At 34.2% G+C, this 21,493-nt stretch overlaps 1 protein-coding gene across 15 annotated transcripts in view; it reads left to right on the top strand.

The window, feature by feature from the left end:
- Positions 1–21,493, top strand: part of MLLT10 (MLLT10 histone lysine methyltransferase DOT1L cofactor) — a 254,453-nt gene that overhangs the window by 118,273 nt on the left and 114,687 nt on the right. For 14 of the 15 annotated variants that reach the window (XM_036023436.1, XM_036023475.1, XM_036023459.1 and 11 more), the window contains 3 exons: positions 8,629–8,732; positions 10,110–10,203; positions 12,110–12,205. In XM_036023436.1, coding sequence (XP_035879329.1) covers positions 8,629–8,732; positions 10,110–10,203; positions 12,110–12,205 — 294 coding nt within the window. The remainder of the gene's footprint in view (positions 1–8,628; positions 8,733–10,109; positions 10,204–12,109; positions 12,206–21,493) is intronic. The other variant, XM_036023450.1, reaches the window with a different exon arrangement.

Here is a 21,493-nt window from a genome sequence, read left to right as displayed (position 1 = left end):
TTGATTTCCATGCCTCCTGCATGCACTTGGACTGGGGATTGAACCTGCAACCTTTTGGTTTACAGGATGATGCTCCAACCAGTTGAGCCGCTGGCCAGGGTTGTGGCCATCATCTTATAAAAACACTAATTTTATCCTTACTCACTGTGTCCTAATATTAACTAATTATACCTGCAGTGACCTGATTTCCAAATAAGATCATATTCTGAGGTATGGGGTGGTTATTAGGACTTAACGTAACTTTTTGAGGGGGACATAATCCAATCCATAGTAATCTGCCACCTGCCTCTGCCCCCCCCCCATTAATTTTCTTACAACATGCAAAATCCTTTTATTCTATCCCAGTATCTCTCAAAGTCTTATTCTAGTGTCAACTGTTAAATTAAAAAATCTTACCTAAATATAATAAACCTGAATGTTCCAAATATCATCTTCTAATCAAATCCTCTAAATCAGGCATGGATATGGTCCTTCCTGAGGCAAAATTCCTTTTGATCTGTGAACCTGTGAAATACAGAAGAGTTATCTGCTTCCAAGGTACAATGGTGGGACAGGTATAGTATAGAAATTCCTATTCCAAAAGGGAGAAATAAGAAGGAAAAAGGGGGCTACTGGTGTAAAGCAGGTTTGTAACTTAGAAAAAATTCTGTTAGATTCTAAGAATTATTCTATTCTGAGAATAATTCTCTGTGGCTTGACAGTCTGTCTTCTGTACCCATTGGTGTGGCCTTTTCCCTTAGTCCTCTTCTAATGATACCATATGTATAGGTTGAAGTCTGGGGTATTGGGTTTTTGGTTCCATGATGTTTGTGCTCCGTTCTTACCTTTCAGCTGTATTGTTCACTGTGCCACAGGAGGTAGTTCTCTCTGTGCTCTGACTTTACCACGTTTGCCTCTCCTTTGGTATTAGATTGCTGTTGTTTTTTATTTGATATTTTTGGTTTGGGATTTCTCTGTTGTTTTGGTCCAGCCTTAGTTTTGGTAGCTCTGTATATCTCAGCCTCAGAGGTTCCTTATCCCTCTTCTTATGACATACTTTGCTTTGTATCTGTGGAAGGACTTGTGAGAGAGAGCTTCCTGCCCCTTTTCCAGCTTAGAAGACCTCTAGTACTATTGTATTGTTTGCTGATCCTGTGGTTGGGAATTTTATTTGTTCTTTGCCTAAGTGATAAAAGATTTTTTTCCTTTGTTCTCCTAACCATGGTGGGGTGTTTTTTTTTTTAGATTTTATTTATTTATTTTTAGAGAGGGGGGAAGGGAGGGAGGGAGAGAGAGAAATGTCATTATGTGGTTGCCACTCACATGGCCCCCACTGGGGACCTGGCCCGCAACCCAGGCATGTGCCCTGACTGGGAATGCAACAGGTGACCCTTTGTTTCATAGTCTGCACTCAACCCACTGAGCAACACTAGCCAGGGCATCATGGTGGGTCTTTATCCATGCCTTAGGCATGATAGAGTTTGCTGCCAATTCCCCAGATGCTTAAGGCTTTTGAAAGGAGTGGGCAAGAGGTGGGATTTCATGTCTTCCCCTTAGTGGTGCCTGATTTCTTTCTTTACATCTACACCACTGAGTCAGATTCTTTCTGGTTGTTTTGACTCCTTTCTTTCAATCTTCCCTATGAGTTCCTTCTAAAACCTTATAGAATATAGCTTGTGCATGAGTGTGAACTTATTTTCTCTGTTTACACACTATCCTATAATCAGCCTTTAGCAATTTGTTAAAATTTTAGCTGATTCCTTCTTTGCATTTCCTCCTATAGTCTGAGTGTCTTGTGGTTCTTAGTGGGTTGGGGGCAGAGTGCATCTCTTTTTGGAGTTCAGGCTACTTGGTTGCCTTACAACTGCAAACCTTTTGTAGTTTCAGGAAGTTGTTTTCTAGTTTAAATAGCTTTTTCTTATTAAATTTGGCATAATGCTCTTCAAGCTTTCTATTTCTTAGCAGGTTTGGAATTTGGCTCTTGTATTTTTTTGATATGAACACTGTTTTATTGAAAAAATTAGGTCAAATTATGACTTCTTTTAAAATGAAAATTTTCAGGCTATGAATTTGCCTCAGTATAGTTCTACTCACATATTTAACATTTTATTTAGATATGATTTTGCTCTTTGTGAGCATTTTCTTAATAATCCTCAGGTACTTTATAGCTTCTTGATTTAATAGCTATTTAATGAGAATCTTTAAGTCATTAAATTATTTGTTTTTCTATCTTGATTTATGTATCTTGGGGCTCTGTTATTAGATGCATATATATATATATAATTAAAATGATAACTTTCCGATGAGTTGGCCTTCTTTTAAAAGATTTTATTTTTTCATAATGGAGATGGGAGGGAGAATGAGAGGGAGAAAAACATCCATATGAGAGAGAAACATGATTGCTTGCACCTTGAATGTACCCTGACCAGGGACTGAACCTACAACCCAGGCATGTGCCCTGACCAGGAATCAAACCAGTGACCTTCTGCTTTGTGGGACAGTGCCCAACCTGCTGAACCATACCAGTCAAGGCAACCTTTTCTATTATTAGAAAATGTCCTCTTTATCTTTTCATTTCAAAGTCTTTTTTTTTTTTGGCGGGGGCGCAGCGGTCTTATGTAATGATAGCCATTCCAGCTGTCTTCTGCTTTCACTTTGTATGGTAAGTTTTTTTTTCATCCATTTACTTTTAACCAGTTAGTAACTTTAAAGTATGCCTTCTGTGGACAGTTATGGAACTTGTTAATTTATTAGCTCCTGCCTTTCAGTTGAAGCACTTTCACATTCAGTGATACTATTCATGTAGTTGGATTTATGTCTGCCACTTTAGTTTTTGTTTTTTTGTGACAACTTTTTCCTCTCTTTTTCTTTTCTTAAAAGATCTTTTTGTTTGTTTGCATGCTTGTTTGTTTGTTTTAGAGAAAGGAGAAAGGAGGGAGGAATAGAGGAAGAGAAGCATGGATGTACAAAAGAAACATCAATTGGTTGCCTCTTGCATTTCCCCAGCCTGTGACCTGTGCCCAGTCAGAACATGTGCCCTGTCGGGAATCATACCAGTGACTTTTAGGTCTGCGGGATGATGCCCAATCCTATGAGCCACACCAGTCAGGGCTCCTCTCTATTTCTTTTTTACTGCCTTCTTTAATCTTATGTGGATATTTTCTAGTGTACCATTTTTATTCCTTTCATTGTTTTAAAATTATATTTTCTTGGGTAATTTTCTTAGTGGTTGCCATAGGGCTTATAATACTCATCTTAGCAGAATCTACTTAATTTTAGTAATGTAGAAAATTCATTCCTATACAGCCATTCCTGTCCTTTTTGTGCTATTATTATAGATAGTATGTCTGTATATACTGCAAATCCAATAGTACATTGTTAAAATTACTGCTTTATATAATCTTACGTCTTTTCAAGGAGCTAAGAGGAGATTCATTTATAGAATGAATGTGTGTGTATATGTATATTTTCCTATTTACCATTTTTTGTTGCTATTCATTTCTTTCTATTGGTTCAAGTTGCCATATGGTGTTATTTTCCTACTCCAATATAACTTTATTCCCACCCTCTTTGATTGTGTTCTCATTGTCAAATATATTTTTATATGTTATAGTCCCAACAATAAAATTTATGGGCATTGTTTTATACGATTACTTTTTAAATTAAGAGAAGAATAAGAAAGAAATATCTACTTATATGGTTTTTTATCAGCTCTTTAATCATTTCTTACAAATTACCTTTGTCAGAGCCTTCTGTTCTTTTTTATTCAAAAATATTTTTATTGAGTTTGTGGGGCTAACATTGGTTAACAAAACCGGATAGGTTTCAAGTGTACAACTTAACAAAATATCATCTGCATACTGCTGCATGCACCTGTCACCCAAAGTAAAGTCTCTTTTCATCTCCAGTTTTCCTTTTAGCTATCATCATACTGTTGTCTGTGCCTTTATGTATTTGTCTATTTATTTGTTTGTTTAATCATTTCACCTTTTGTTCATCCAGCTCCCCAACCCCTCTCCCTTCTGACAGCTGCTAGTCTGTTCTGTGTATGTATGCTTATGTTTCTATTATTTGTTCATTATATTCCACATGTAAATGAAATCATATGGTAATTGACTTTCTTCTGACTGGCTTATTTCACTTAGCATAATATTCTCCATTTGTTTTGACTTAGTCTTTTTTTTTTAAATTTCAGCTTTTGGGGGTATAATTGACTGAAACTCTTTATTTTTTATGTGGATTGCAGTTATTGTCTAGTGTTACTTGGTTTTAGCCTAAAGAATTTCCTTTAATGTTCCTTAGTCAAGCTCGAAGAACAAAGTATCTCAGTTTTTGTTTGTCTGAGAACGTCTTTATTTCACTTTTAATTTTTTCAGTATAGCTTTGTTGGCTATAGGATTCTTGATTGGTTTTGTTCTTTCAGCATTTTGAATGTTTTTCTGCTGCCTTCTGTCTTCATTGTTTCTGATGAGACCTAAGGTGTTCAATTTATTGTGGTTTTCTTGTATGTGATGAGTCATTTTTTCTCACGTTATCAAGATTTTCTCTTTATTTTTGGTCTCTATTATTTTGAATGTGGATTTCTACATTTTTATCCTGTTTGAGTTTAACCTTTTAGATGCCTGTTTTTCATAAATTTTGGGAACTTTTCAGACATTATTTATTCAGATACAGTTTCTGTCCCTTTCTTTCACTCCTGGTTTTCTCATACATAAAAGTTGGTGCACCTGATGATGTCCCACATTTCTCAGAAACTGTTCTTTAGGTGGTATAATTTTAAAAAATATTTATATAATTTCTGTTGGTCCTGTTTTTTAGTTTGTTGTTGTATTTCTACTGCTAACTCAAATCCCTTGAGCCCCTTCATTGAATTTTAAATTCCAGAATTTCCATTTGGTTGAAGTCTTCTAAAGTTCTACCTCCAGCAGTTCCAAATGTTTGCCTTCTTGTTTTTGTGCAGAAGATCACACTTTCCTGTTTCTCTATGTCTTATAATTTTTTTGTTGTTAAAAACTGGGCATTTTAGATAGTACACGGTGGGGCAAAAGTAGATTTACATTGGTTTGTATTGAGAATAATGCAATGATTAATAAATAATAATACAAGCATAAATTCTATTTCACATACTCATAATTGTAAGCCTACTTTTGCCCCACTCCTGTACTCCGAAGAATGATTCTTTCTTCCCCTGTGGGTTTTACTATTGTTTGTTTGCTCAATTATTTAACAACTTGGCTGAAATAATTCTCTGATGTGTATTTTCCTAACAATGTATATGTCTTAGATGGCCTTGCTCAGATGTCATTCCTTTTTTTTTTTAAGCCTGACTTCTTATGTTGCCTTTGTGTCAACATAAACCACTTATTAGTCAAAGACTGTGCTTAAGCTCTCTTAGCTAGTTAGATTTTAATCCTTTGCCATTTCATATTTGTGTGTGACTTAGATTTATTTTTCAAGGAGATCATCTAAGGCTTTCTCTTCAGTCTTTTTTGAGAGCATGCAGCCTTGAGCATGCACACAGTCTTTTAGACCATTTGATATGAGTGTGATTTTATTTTCAAGTCTGGATTGTTAGGAGTTGCCCTAAGAATAACTTATTGTTCAGCCAGTTTTGATCATAGGTTGTACTAAAGCCCTTTGAGCCTTATTGATTGATGGCTTTGTGTGTGGCTTTAGGGAATGCTTTTAAGTCTGCCCCAAATCCCACTTCGATTTCTCCTCATTGGGTGCACCCTAGTTCGTGTCCATAGCCTTCTGGACCCACAGAGAGGAGTGTGATCCAGGGTCCTTATTTGCTATCTTTCTCTTGCTGGCCTACTGTTTTGCTTGTTTCTACTAGTATTTTGGAGCTGCCAGTTCTGTCTTAATTGTTTATAACCAAAGTGTTTTTTTTTTAAATTATGTTATTACAGTTTACCCAGTTATTCCCCCTTTGTGCCACTCCACCCAGTACCCCTTCCTCCAGTGATACCCCCTCCTTTGCTCATGTCCGTGGGTCATGTATATAAGTTCTTTGGCAACTCCATTTCCTGTACTTGCTCTTAACATCCCCCTGCCTATCCTGTACCTACCAATTTGTACCTAATCCCTTCATTTCCCCCAGTCCCCCATGGTGTCCGTCCCACTGGCCACCATCTCAATGTTCTTCGTTATCCATGATCCTGTTTCTGTTCTGCTTCTTTGCTTAGTTTGTTTTTTAGATAATTGTTGATAGTTATATATTAATATTTCTTTAAGATTTTATTTATTTATTTTTAGAGAGGGAAGGGAGGGAGAGAGAGAGAGAGAGAGAGAAAAACATCAATGTGTGGTTGCTGGGGGTCATGGCCTGCAACCCAGGTATGTACCCTGACTGGGAATCAAACCTGCGACACTTTGGTTCGCAGCCTGTGCTCAATCCACTGAGCTACGCCAGCCAGGGCTATTTATTGCTATTTTAACATTTATAGTTTTGATCTTCTTTTTCTTAAATAACTCCCCTTAACATTTCATATGATAAGGGTTTGGTGATGATGAACTCCTTTAGCTTTACCTTGTCTGGGAAGCACTTTATCTGCTCTTATATTCTAAATGATAGCTCTGCTGGATAGAGTAATCCTAGCTTGTTTATATTCTACTAGTGAGCTGGGGAATGGATGGTAGGACCCTGGGATTCTTGACCTGTTGTTAGGTCAAGGTGGGAGTTTATGAGTGGAAGCTACCAGGGATGAGCAGGATGAGAGTCACTGAGACCTTGCCCTCCTAGGGTGAAAATATAGCCATATACTAGGAGTTTGAAGTGAGAGGAAGCCCTCATCTTTTTTGATCACACTCAACCGAAGGGAACTTCCGAAACAGAGCTAGCACTTTGTGTGGAGGTGGCATGGTGGTGATGGGAGCCAATCATAGCTCAGATGTCACAGACACTGTTTTTGAAATTTAGTAGATTTTCTTGAATAAAATTGTCTTTATTTGTTGCATGTCTTTAGGACAATTTTTAGAGACTTCAGAGTATTGGTTTTCTCTTGTGAAATGGTGAATTCACTAGGGAGAAAATCAGTGGTGCTCTTTACTCTGCCATTTCAGTAGTCCTGATGTTCTACTTTCTGTTTATTTATTTTCTTAAAATAAAGATTCATTGTAATTTTTAGTTTTATTGAATGGTCAAATGATGGTGTCTTTCAGTGTTAGCCCTTTGGAAGTTCCAAAGATAGTCTTTGAGCCATATTTGCACAATGTAGTTCCCAAGAATTTCACTATATAAAATGTTACTCTTTAAGTCAGCTCTCTTTCTTTTTGAATCTTCTTGATCATTTGTAGGCTAAAAAAATGTATGTTAAATTCTTCCATTGTAGTTGTTTCATACTGTCTTTTTGTAATTCAAACAGTTAGAGATGTTCTTATTCAGTATGTCTGGGTAAATAGTTTTGTTGTAACTTGAGACTTTACTTTTTATAGCCATGAAGTAATTTTTGTAATTGAGTTCAGTGTGAATCCTTTTTTCAACACAGGATTTTATATTTGTGTACCTGACTAGATATTAGGCTTTTTTGGTAAATGTTGTTGAATGATGTTATTGGTATCATAGTGCATAGTGGGGGAAAATTTCTTTAGCTCCAAAAGTCCATGTGATCCTTTTAGCTAGGTTATATCTTATTACTGTTCAGAAGTTGGTCTCATTTTAGAAGTATATCACCTGATTATATGTAGTTAGACATTAATTTTTTGTTTATTCAACTTCTCCCCCAACTAAGAGTTTTATTCTTATACAGCTATTCATAAGTTGCCATTTATATAATTAATGAAATTATATGAAATTCAGCTATTTGCATTTGTCAGATGTCAAAGTTGCTAGGAGTGTCTGTTAGCCAGTATCTCTTGGGGGCATCTCTGACCTTAGCTAAAGTATCTTTTTCAGGCCTAGTATGGCAGGTTGGCAGGGCTGAATGAGCCCATGTGAGATTTTTGTAGACAATTGTACTGGCCTAAACCTTGCTCACTCACTTAGGATTGTCTTTCATGTCTTAGCTCCCAACTACCTGTATCAAACTCCCTTAGATATGCTTACTTCCAGAAGAAATGAAGGACAAAATTTCTTTTTACCTCTTTTTACAATGTTGTGACAGGAATCAGGTGAAGAGGTTTTCAGACCAATGTGTGGTAGACAATGTCCTGGTCTCTGGTCTCAGTGCCTGTGAAGATTCTTATCTTTTTTTATAAATCCTCACCTGAGGATATGCTTATTGATTTTGGGGAGGGGAGAGAGAGACAGACATTGAGAGAAACATTGATTGGTTGACTCCCTTACGAGCTCCAACTGGGGATCAAACCCACACCTAGGTATGTGCCCTGACTGGGGATCAAACCCAAAACCTTTTGGTGTATGATGGGACAATGCTCCAACCAACTGAGCCACCTGGGCAGGGCAAGATTCTTCTAATTTCATAGGGATTTTGAATCTAAGAATACAGTGCCTTTGTGAAATCCTTGGTCTATATGTCCTTGTTTATAGTTTCATGTTTGTATTGTTTGTAAAAATTATGTTATAGTCAGAAAACATGAATTCATGTTTTGAAGTAAAGTAGGTTAGATAGTAAAACATGATCTTGACTCCTGAAGGTAAGTGTAAAATTCATAGTTTCACTTTTGTTTTTGTTTTTCTATCCTAAGACTTGCTACATTTGTGATGAACAAGGAAGAGAAAGCAAAGCAGCCACTGGAGCTTGCATGACGTGTAATAAACATGGATGTAGACAGGCTTTCCATGTGACATGGTAAGTATATTTCCATCATTGTACAGAACTGAAATTGGGACTGCCTTATAAATGAAAGACTTAGGTACCCAAATACTTTTTACAGTAAATTTTATTGGGATAGGGTCTATGTTTAGATTTACTTATTTGTGATAAAGGTAATTCTGATCATTGAATGTATTTACCTGTGTGAATTTTCAGTAGGTGGATCCTGGTTTCAGTGTCTTTATTCAGTTTCATTTCATTTAAAATATTAGTGTTGGTTACCTGCCCTTTGATTTGTTATTAGGTAAACTTTGTGCAGTGCCCGAAATATTAGTAGGGATTCAATGAATGGTAGTAGCATTTCTTGCTGTCTATATTTTAAGGAGGAAAAAAGCAGTCAACATTATTTTTACTATTATAGTGGCTACTTCTTACAAAGTTACTTAGATATTTTTTCAGCATAAAATTTCAAGAGCAAAAATATCCTAAAAATTAAACATAATAGACAATAGTTCAAAATAAAAGTGTGTGAAATCCATTTACTCACTAATTCTAAGAATCAATCTATATTTAATAGTCAGTATAGACACATGCTTTATTTCCTGAACTCTTAGTGTATGGATTTATGAAGTCTATTTTAGATTATTTTGGGGGAGTGGAATGCAAAATATTTTTTTAATAAATTCTCTTAATACTGTACTTAATTTTTCCATGATGAAAGTTCATTTTTGGGGTATGAGATACATACTAATAACTATAATTTTGGATTCTTAAAAGTGGAAGGTTAAATTGAGAAGATGATTAGATTGTAAACTTTAACACTTTGTATTTTTAAAATATGTGAATACCATAACTTAGGTTTCAGTTCCATTTCTTCCATTGGTTTTGATTGAAAAACACAGCTTGTGTTTTTCTTGCCTACTATATTGTGCTATGACTTGAAGCATTTTCCTTCTTAAAAGTATATGACTTGCATCTATGGGCAAATACCATCATATGTCATTTCAGCCTTTTAGAGGCCTGGCCTTTCCATTGGTACCTCTGGTATAGATTGAAAAGTAAAATGAAGTGTTAATTATCTGTGGGGGGATTTCTTAAAGAGATTCATTGTATGCTTTGTGATGTAAAACATAATGTAAAATCTGTATTAAACCATAATTGTAACTTTAAAAAATACCAACCAAAAAAAAAATCAACCACAGATTGGCGTGAAATATACTTGGCCACAGCCAGAAGAAAACCTTTTATATTGTCTTTTTTCTCTTAGGAGATCTACTATTTTTTTTAAAACTTTATGTGCTTGGAAGTGAATTTCAATTTATATATATATATATATATATATATATATATATATATATATATACACACACTGTGGTTTGAAATTTCATTGATATAATTGGCTTTTATTTTCAGTGCTCAGTTTGCTGGACTACTTTGTGAAGAAGAAGGGAATGGTGCAGATAATGTCCAATACTGTGGCTACTGTAAATACCATTTTAGTAAGCTGGTAAGAATTTAATATTAAAATGTTAAGTGATTAGTTTTAACAGTAGAGTTGACGCTTAAAGAAGGCATAATAGCTATTCTTTTTCCTTTGATTTTTTTCTTTGAGATTGGGTTTGCATTGCATGTTCTTTACCGGGGATCAAAAGACCTAATAATTATAAAAGATTTTGCTTTCTTCAGTTCATTAATAAAGGCAAATTTTCCAAAATCCTAATTTAGAATATGTATTAATAGTTAACAGTAAATATTGGTATACATTTAGTAGAAAAAACAAATGTTTAAAGAACTATATAACTCAATACTATTTTTAGGTAATGATTTTTGACATTTGACTACAAGTATTTTGTGATTCTCTATTTCTTATTTCTCATCTTTGTGCTTTATTACTATTGCTATTTATTTTTATATGTATACCCATTTATTTACTAGGAGGTAGTAATACTGAAACAAGACTGTTTTGTAACTTCTTAGTTAAAGATCTTAAAATATATTTAAATACAACTTTGGGGACTATTTTAGATTTGGCCAGTCTTTACTGTTACACTGTAGCATAGATGATTAAATTAGTAATATTTGATTAACTATTAAATATTTTGTGTTCATGTTCCTTTGAAGGACCAATATTTTTTTAATGTCCCAAGTGTCTGTTTCTCAGTTGTCATTGAAAGCAATCAGATATGTATACTGAAGTTTAAGGCTCCTTTGTTTTTCTTTAGCGTCCTTTAAAAAAATTTTGTTACCTTTCTGTTAAGGCTGGGGCACTCCCTCTTCCCCACCTTCCCTCCTTCCCTTTATTCCTCCTTCCATCTTTCCCTCTCTCACCTCTCTCCATCCCTGGTAGATAATAACATTAGGGATCTATTTTTCTTGAAATTAACAGTTCATAACTCCAGGATTCTGATTCATGTATATGAAATACTTAAAAGTATGTGTATATATTGTTTGATATTGGAAACTAGTGTATTTTAATAACTGACAAAGAAGACTGAAGTGTATAAGACAAATTTTGAGATAACAAAATTGAAAAGTTTGCTTCTTGGATGTTTGAAAGCATGTTGGAATTTTTATTTTTTAAATGACAGATGATATAGATAAAATATAGAAATAATGAAGGATTTTGTGTGAATAGCATTTTCTCATTGCTAATTATTAACATGCTGTTCTTGTATAAGCTGCATATTTGCATGGAATTTGAGCACCTCTTATAGTCATTTTTATCTAGTATAAACTAATTAGTTGTACCACCAAGTTTTAAACACCTCAAATACTCCTACCATACTTTATTAAGAAACCATGTAAATACTTGAAACACAAATGTGTGATACTTTTAATAATGCTTTGAAAAACGCATGGATCTAATACTGACATTTTCTTTAATTTTTCTTCTTAACTGCAGAAACAAGTTTTTAGAAAACTGTGTGCCTTAATTCTGTTTGAGATTAAAAATCTTCTTGCTTTTCCTAGTGGCATAAAATAACCCTTCAGATATTTTCTTTTCCTCTAGTCTTAGCATCCTTCTTTAAAATATGGCATTCTCTATTTTGGTTGAAACTTTTCTTTTTTAAAGCAAAGCTTGAAAATTATGGCTGATTTTTTAAATGAGGTGGTTGTGTGATAAAGTGACAAATAAGCTATTGCTTGTTTGAAACTGTAGCCTATTTTCACACATTTTAATTAATGTACAAAAATATGGCATTAATTAAATTTAGGGTCAGATTTTTCTTTATAATGCATTGGGTAATATATGGATGGTGTCTAGTTATATATTTCAAAATAGTGAGACATTTTTTTTACAACAGTAGACATTTTGAAATACTTCACACTTAAATTGGTTTAAGGCTAACAAAACGATTATTTCAAAAATTTTATATACATATACATATATGTATATATATTTTCTTTTTTAGAAAAAGAGCAAACGGGGATCTAATAGGTCATATGATCAAAGTTTAAGTGATTCTTCCTCTCACTCTCAGGATAAACATCATGAGAAAGAAAAAAAAGTAAGTGGATTTGTTGTTGCTAAATATGTAGCACATTGACTTAATAGATTTTTTCTTTTTTAGATGAAATTAAGTTCTTGATAGCTGAATGTAGACATTGAAATACTGAAAATTTTTGATTGAGTATTAAGACAAACAGGTCTAAAATAATGCCATATTTGTGAATATGATTGTATCCATTTCAACGGAAAATTTGAAATATAACTTGATTGAAAACATGAAAGGGATTTCTTGCATGTGTTACTGTGGTCATCTTATGAAATCTTTAGGTGACTTCAGTAGTAATAGTCTGTTGTGATATAATATTAACTGATTATTTCACATGTACGTAAAATCTAATCAGCTTTTTTTCTTTATAATAGAAAAAATTTGGAAGTTCTATATATTCTTGGTTGGGGTTTTTTGTTTCCTCCCAGTGATACTAATGGTTTATAATTTTTTTAATGGACAAATGTCATACCATTTGCTTGAGAATATTTTGTCTTTTAATTAAAACATTAAAAGCTTGCCTAATACTAATCTATCTTCTTCTGACTTAGCTATTTTCTGCTTACATTTCTCCTTATTTAAAGGTTATGAATAATTTTTAGTAAACCAAGTACTGTAGAATCAGTCAAGGACATACTGCCAACATAGGAAAATGATTGTCTTTGAATTGTTTTTTAGCACAATGAGGATACAGAGGACACCTTCAATTAGAAAGGAATATTACTCTGAAACAGTTGGTATAAACCAGTTTGGAACGTATTTCTACAGATTGTGTTAAAAGCTAAATCACCTGACATTTTCATGTTTGTAAATACTTGGGATTGAAAAAAAAATAAGAAATAACAAAAAAAAACATTTGGCTTGTGAAGGTGATTGAAAAGCTAATGTTATTTAAAAACTAATTTGGTTTGAATTTATGTTTGTGCCTTTTATCAGAGTAAACATTTTAAAAGCTGACTCTTTAATCTTGAGATTAATTTTTCAGGGGCTGGATTGGGAGTAAAAGGGTGAAAACTGTAATTGAACAATGATTAAAATAAAATTTAAAAAATAATAATAATAAAAAAGAGAAATTCTTCATATAACTTTTTGGTAAAAGCCATGCATAAAAGAAGAATAAAAACACAATCAAGCTTACTGAATATTAAAAAAAAAGATTAATTTTCCAATTATGAGTTAAATAATAATATATTCACCTTTAGAGCACTGTTTTGGTTTATGCAATTCTTTGTATGTCATAGGCAGCAAGTGTACATATTCATTTTCATTTCTTCAATGAGGTGGTTTTGTGATGATGACACTAGTAGAGTTCTGCCTTGCTGTGTATTGTTTGGATTGCTGATGGAAAAATGGAAGATTTGGTTTAGTTAGCAATTTTAGTAAGAAGTACCATCAGATTTTATTTAAGCTTTTAAATCCACAAGCAAGGGATTCTTATTTAGGGCTCATTATAAATTGTGAAGAGGAAGTCGTACAATGATTTTCTTCTGTTCTTCCATTTAATGACCATTATCTTGTTTAAAGAAGTATTCATTGTATCATCATATTTATCTTAATATATACCCTGTCATGTTATTTTTAAAGGACAATTAAATGTAGGTCTTTGTTTAATAAATACCAGTGCTGATGATTTTATTAATCATTTTTCTTGTCTAGGAATGAATTAGATTTTTTTATTTTATGAGTTTTTTTGCAATTGTTGAATACTAGAGTAAAAAATACTGTATTTAGTTAGTCAGATTTGTTTAGCTTTAAATTTTAGCTGGCACTTTTTATTAATGTGTAAATACCGTACAATTTGAGTTTTTTAGCATATATAAGTTTGATTTTCTTGTCAGCTTGATTTTGTTGTCAAACTTAAAATCCATTTATGCATTTTGTAATAACTATTTTCTGATAATCTGTAAAGTTTGTGAGGTAAACATATTATAAAGTTAATATCAGACTTGTTGGCTTGCCTAGGTAATATTTGGGAAGGGATGTTAAATGATAATATAGCTAAAAAATTTGATGCTATAGACTGTTTTTCTCTTCATCTTGTCCTTACCTCTTACTGTTTAAAATCATTAAAAGGTAGCACTCACAATCTATTGAGATTTTAGTTTTTAAAAATACTAGATGGATTATGAACTAAACTTTGGTGATATTGTTTATAAGAAATGTTAGAAGGACTCTCCTTCTGAATTCTTTTATCTACCTTTATTCTGGCATGTGTTTTAAAATACTAAATTTTAAGTAAGCAATGATAAGGAATATTTAATACTAAATATTGTGTGCTATCCAAATCACTTATTTAAAAATGGAATAAATAGTTTATAAGTTTACTTTTTATATAATTATAAGAAAACAGTAAAATATATAATCTTTGCTTTTCAGAGAATTTCTTTGTGGCCCAAGATATATTAATACTGGTTAGATTAACTGAAATGCCAGCAAGGATAGAAGACAAATTAATAGTGAGATAGGACTTTGAGTAAGGGACAGTGTCTATAAAAATTGAAAAATTAACATATATTGTTAAAGGAACCAGAATAGATATTTAAAATGAATTAAAGCTACATACGGGAAAAGTTGAATTCAAGAGTTAATGTTCATTATAAAGAGAATTTTCTTTTAAGCCTAGTGTTCCTATGTTTACAGAAGCACCGCCACAGAGTGAGTTGTGGGCAAGTGTTAGGAAATGGAGAGTCACATCATGTATGGTAAAAGGATTTTGTTTCCTAAAGGCTAAATTATAGGTCATTATTTAGAAATCATTGACTATTTATTGCATTGCAGTAAACTTGTACCAGTTCATTTGATCCTAAGACTCATCCTCTTCCTACTCATCAATGCAAACTAATCCATAATGTATCAAAAATATAGTAAACATTTTTTAAATCCTCACCCAAGGATATATTTGTTGATTTTTAGAGAGGAAGGGAGGGTGGGGGTAGAAACTTTGATGTGAGAATGAAATATGCATCAGTTGCTTCCTGTATACACCCCTACCAGAAATTGAACTTGCAACTTAGGCATGTGCCTTAGGAATTGAACCTGCAGTTTTTTTGGCATGTGTGATGATGCTTCAACGAGATGAACCACCTGGCCAGAGCAGTACTATTCTTATAATACTTTATACTCACTGTTAATGACAGTGTAGTATATGGAAATGCACTCAGTTCCAAGTAGATATGCCAGAAATCTATCTGTCTCCTATTACAGCTAGAGTGATTTATCTTATCCCCAACCCCACCCTCTTTACTTGTTCTTCAGTCCATTTTGTTATTAATAGCTGGCAACAGACAAAGGAGCCATTGCCAATATAAACATGGTTAAGGTATGGTAGAGATTTGTGGGAGATAGGCTTTTGATTAGGGTTTTGTGGACCTCAGGGATTGACTAGACTTCCATTTTCTTCGGGACCCTTTATATCTTGGAAGAGAACTGGGCTACTGCTGTGACCCTCGGAGGAATAAAACTCACAATTACAAAGTTGTCATTACTTCCCTCTATCTTTTTAAAAATTTAGCATTGAGAATTATGTGTCATCCCCTTTCCTTATTTTAGGTACTTTACTCTTGGAAATCTTCTACTCAAGTTAAAGGCTTAAACCTTTACACGAGCAGAGTGTTAAGAGAGAGCACGGCTTTTCAAGAACAGCAATGTAGAATGTTTGGGATGTGTGTGTGGTGGGGCAGAAGAGTGACACGACGTGAGACTGTTTAGTTAAGAATGGCCAGTTCATGAGGCTAGTTTTATCCTTCATCCTGGGGCATTGGGCAGCCAGCCAGAAGGATTAAATTTTTTTTAACTTTTGATTTTACAGTAATTTTAGACTTTCGAGAAAAGTTACAAAACACTGCACATTTTCTCTCTATACCATTCACCCAGATTCCCAAAATGTAAACATTTTATGTTAGCTTTTTTATGTTTTCTCTTTCCCCCTTGCTGTCTTATTTCCTCACCTCCACAGTCTTTTTCTGGACCTTTAGAGAGTAATTTCAACTATCATGGCCTTTAGCCTAAGTACTTTATTGTGTAGTTTTAATAAATATGATTAAAAGCTCATATTATTATAGTACAGTTAACAAAATCAGTAACATTATTACAGAACTATTAGCTAATCTACAGATCATATTCAAATTTCACTGAGGAATGTCCTCCATATTAATGGGGGGAAATGTTTTACTGGTCCAGAATCAAATCCAGGAATACACTTGCATTTAGTTGTTGTCATATCTTTTTTGTTTTTCCTGATATGGAATATTTTCTTATTCTTTATCTTTTATGAAGTTGATGTCCCTGAACCCCCGTGATGTCAGGTTCTCTGAGGCACTGCCTTAGATCTGAACAGTAGATTTTACAGACACACCCGTGGTTTTCTCTTCATGCAGTGGTTTTCTGACAGTGGCTTAGATATTATCTTTGAAAACCATTCCTTACTATTAGGTTTGTTTGCTGTCTGCAAAGACAAGAAATGTTTTCTCTTTTTTTTTTTCTTTTAAATCTAAGAAGTTGTATTTAGGACAGCTAAGCTATAGAAAGAGCAACATATATTATATAACAAATTATGACAGAGCAATTGTATCTCTGGGATGAACATAGTAATGCAATAGAAAAAGTACATTCTCAAAATATACAATATTCACAATTTAAAAAATCTGATGAATTTAAGAAAAAGGTACTTTAAAAAATATATTTTATTGATTATGCTATTACAGTTCTCCCAGTTTTTTTTCCTCTTTATTCCCTTCTGCCCTATACCCTCCTTCTCACCAGCATTCCCCCCATACCCCTTAGTTCATATCCATGTGTCTTTCATATCCATGGGTCGTACATATAAGTTCTTTGGCTTTTTTCATTTCACATACTATTCTTAACCTCCCTATTTTGTACCTACAATTTATGCTTCTTACTCCTTGTACCTTTTCCCCCATTCTCTCCCATCCCACTCCCTGCTGATAACCTTCCATGTGATCTCCATTTCTCTGGTTCTGTTCCTGTTCTAGTTGTTTGCTTAGTTTGTTTTTGTTTTTGTTTATTAGGCTCAGTTGTTGATAGTTGTGAGTTTGTTGTCATTTTACTGTTCATAGTTTTGATCTTATTTTCCTCAGATAAGTCCCTTTAACATTTCATATAAGGGCTTGGTAATGATGAACTACTTTAACTTAACCTTATCTGGGAAGCCCTCCACCTGCTATTCCATTCTAAATGTTAGTTTTTCTGGATAGAGTAATCTTGGATGTAGGTCCTTGTTTTTCATGACTTGGAATACTTCTTTCTAGTCCCTCTTGCCTGCAAGGTTTCTTTTGAGAGATCAGCTGAACAGTCTAATGGGAACTCCTTTGTAGGTAACTGTCTCCTTTTGTCTTGCTGCTTTTAAGATTCTCTCATCTTTAATTTTGAATGATTTAATTATGATGTGCTTTGGTGTGTGCTTCATTGGGTCCAACTTTTTGGGACTCTCTGAGCTTCCTGGACTTACATGTCTATGTCTTCCACCAGATTGGGGAAGTTCTCTTTCATGAAAAAAAAAAGATTATTTATTTATTTATTTATTATTCATAGGCAGAAGGAAGGGAGGGAAAGAGGGAGAGAAACATCAGTGTGTGGTTGCCTATCACATGCTGCCCACTGGGGATTTGGCCTGCAACCCATTTCATGTGTCCTGATGGGGAATCAAACCAGTGACCCCTTGGTTCTCAGGCCAGCACTTTTTCCACTGAGCCACACCAGCCAGGGTGCCACCTTCATGATTTTTTCAATTAAGTTTTCAATTTCTTGCTCTTCTTGTTCTCCCTCTGGCATCCCTATGATTCAAATGTTGGAATGTTTATAGTTGTGCCAGAGGTTCCTAAGCCTTTCCTCAGTTTTTTGTTTCTTGTTTCTTCATTCTGTTCTGGTTGAATGTTTATTTGTTCCTTCTGTTCCAAATTGTTGATTTGAATCCCAGTTCCCTTCCAATCAATCACTCTTGGTTCCCTGTATATTTTTCTTTATTTCACTTTGCATAGCCTTTACTTCTTTATTTTGTGACTATCCTCAATAATTCCTCTGAGCATCCTGATTCCTAGTGTTTTGAACTCTGCATCTGGTAGGCTGGGTATGTCCTTGTCACTTCTTTTTCTGGAGTTTTGATCTGTTGTTTCATTTGGACCATATTTCTTTGTCTCAGTGCACCTGTTATGTTTTAAGGGGCGGAGCCGTGGGTAGTCTCCTGGGCAGGACATCCCAGGTCAGTGCATTGTGGTGCTGTATGTGTGGGAGGGGTCAGAGAGGGAACAACAGGGCTTGCTCACCTCTTGCCCCACTTTTTCAGTCACTTCACCTGCTATCCACAAGTGAATTGCACCCTTCTGGTGCTGATTCCCAGATGGGTGAGTATGTGTATGTCATAGGACCCTCTGGGTCTCTCTGGTGGACTGTCTTGCAAGCCTGAGAATTTCTCCTTCCTCCTCTGTCCCCTCAGGTTTTACAGCCAGAGGTTTTGAAGTTTTATTTCCCTGTGCTGGAACCCTTGGGTTGCATGGTCTGTCTTGTTCCCTAGTTGTTCCTCCTGGTTTATCCACATATGAATGTTAGACTGTCCCGTCTGCCAGCTGCCACCACATGTCATCTCTGCCCTGGCTGCCTGTTTCTACCCCTCCTTCCAGTCAGGATGAATGTTTCTTTTTTAACTCCTTGGTTGTTGGGCTTCCATACAGTTAGATTTTCTGGCAGTTCTGGTTGTTTTTTGTTTTTAAATTGGTTGTTGTCCTTATTTTGGTTGTGTGAGGAAGCACTGGTTATCTACCTACACCTCTATCTTGGCCAGAAATCTCAATTCTTTTTGGTATATACCGAGAAGTGGAATTGCTTGATCACATGATTCTATGTTTTAATTTTTTAAGGAAATGCTATACTGTTTTCATAGCAGCTATACCACTTTACATTCCTATTAAGGGTTCCAATTTCTCCATGTCTGCTAACTTTTTTTGCTCTGTAGTGGTTTTATACATTCCTTATGTATAATGATAAGTTGCTTGATGTTTGGCTTTTTGTTTATCTACTTGGGACTGATTATTGTCAGAAAAACTTTGTATACTGATTATAGTTTGATAGTTACATTGGAGTAAAATGAGATTATATAAAATGTAAATTTTTATTGGTTGTATTATAAAGTTCTAGATCCCACTGTCAAATAAAACTTTCTGAAATGATGGAAATTTTCTATAACTGCATTGTTTAATATAGTAGCCACTAGCCACATCTGTCCGTTGAGCACTTGACATGTGTTGCATTGCCTTGGCTGGTGTGGCTTAATGCATTGAGCACCAGCCTGTGAACTAGAAGGTTGCATGCAGGTTTGATTCCCAGGCAGGGTACATGCCTGGGTTGTGGGCCAGTTCCCCAGTTGGAGGCCTGGAATAGGCAACCCTTTGATGTTTCTGTCACACATCAATGTTTGTCTTGCTCTCTTTCTTCCTCACTTCCCCTTTGTCTAAAAGATAAAATCTAAAAACAATAAAATAAAAATGTATCACAATTGAGTTACTGAATATTTAAGTTTATTTAATTTAGGTAGCCACATGTGGCAGTTATATACCATATTGGATAGCATGGCTGTAGAAAATAATCAGAGTCTGTTTGCTGATATTTAAGGTTATTAGGGTTAGTTGTGTTTAAGTGATAGGGATTTTTACTTAATATCTTATTTCATTTAACCATTTACTTCATCATGAAGTGCATTACTTTCAAATATGGACACTAATAAGTTTTAGTCTAGTTGATAATGTATAAGGAAATCAGACTAAGTTATTTAGGCTACAGGTAGACTAGATAAAGTTTGTGTGATAAATAATTTTGTTTTTTTAAAGGTTTATTTTTACTTGGTGAATTATTAGCAGAATCTGTAGAAAGAGGATAGTTACTCAATATAATTTTGCATAATAAAATCAGTCACTGAGTTGATGTCTTTATTGAATTTTGTGTAGGCCTATTTTTGTTTTAACCTTGTCTTGTATAACTGCAACTGATCATTTTAAAAGTGTTTGGTCATAGTTGTTTCTGAAATTGATTACTTACATTTAGCCTTAACATAAAACCTTAAGATTACTAAGCCAGTACTAGTAACCTTAGGTTACTTAGGTTAGTCTGAATGGATAAAACAAATATACAAATAATTCAAAGTGAGATAGGGCCAGTGAGAAGAGAATAAAGTGCTTGTGGAAATTTTGCAGAAGCTTCCTGTGAGATAGTAGAAAATGGTAAGTGGAAGAAGTGGTATTTAAGAAAAGTCTTGAATGTTGTCAGTGATTTATTTCTGTTAAGTAATTATGAGAGGACAGTGTTCTCAATGACAAGAATACTTTTCAGAATATAAAAATGAGAAAATTCACATAGAAAGTTTGTTCAGTTTGTTGAAAGGATATGGGGTAAGGGAATAAGAATGATAAGCATGAAATGCAAGTTGGGGCCATTTATGGCCATTCCTGTAAGAGGAGTTTGTATTTAATAATGGTTTGAGGAAGATTATTCACCTAGTGTTGTATGAGGTAAAAGAATTTGGTAACCACTGTGATGACTGATAGTTTTGTTTATAATAGTATTTAAGTTTTATACATTTTTTACCCATTAAAAGAATGGAATTTCTCCATAAGTCTTATTTGCCTTTATAAGTTTTATTCACTTTTGTATTGTCCATGCTTATATGCCAAATAAATAATTTTTTTACTTAATGAGTGACTGAAATAGGGAGTCCAGTTTGTAGCGTGATGATGATGACTATGACGACAAAGCAGCAGTAACTAAGGTGTGTAGTATTTACTACATTAGACACACTGCCAAGTACATTACATGTGAAAACTCATATAGTTCCCAACAACAAACTTTTGAGATAGGTAATAATGTTATTTTTCTGTTTTACAAATGTGAAAATTATGGCATAAAAGTTTACAGCTCACACAACTAATATAGTTAGTAAAATAGAACTGAATGTGAACCCATGTAGTCTGGCTCCCATGTATATGCTGTTGATCATTATTCAGTGCTCATTAAGCAAGTTTGCCTGAGTGAGATTGAAAATAATGAAGTCTAAATTCAACTTAATGGCTGTAGGAATGGAAATGATAGTCAAGATGCTGAAGGAATAAAATCTATATGGCTTGGATCTGATTGTTCAAAGTAGGGCAATGAATAAGGTACATTTTAGGTGGTGGATGGTTAGAGGCTCTCTTAACTAGGGAGATGGTACCATAGTACAAGCAGGGACTTGAGAAAAAGCTGATTTGTGAGTATCATAAAAAGGAGGAACTGATGAGTTTGATTTTAATCACATTA

This window comes from Phyllostomus discolor, chromosome 1 (assembly GCF_004126475.2).
Source record: "Phyllostomus discolor isolate MPI-MPIP mPhyDis1 chromosome 1, mPhyDis1.pri.v3, whole genome shotgun sequence".
In the NCBI taxonomy this organism is placed as follows: domain Eukaryota; kingdom Metazoa; phylum Chordata; class Mammalia; order Chiroptera; family Phyllostomidae; genus Phyllostomus; species Phyllostomus discolor.
Note: the sequence above shows the minus strand (reverse complement) of the source record. Positions and strands in the feature narration are given on the sequence as shown.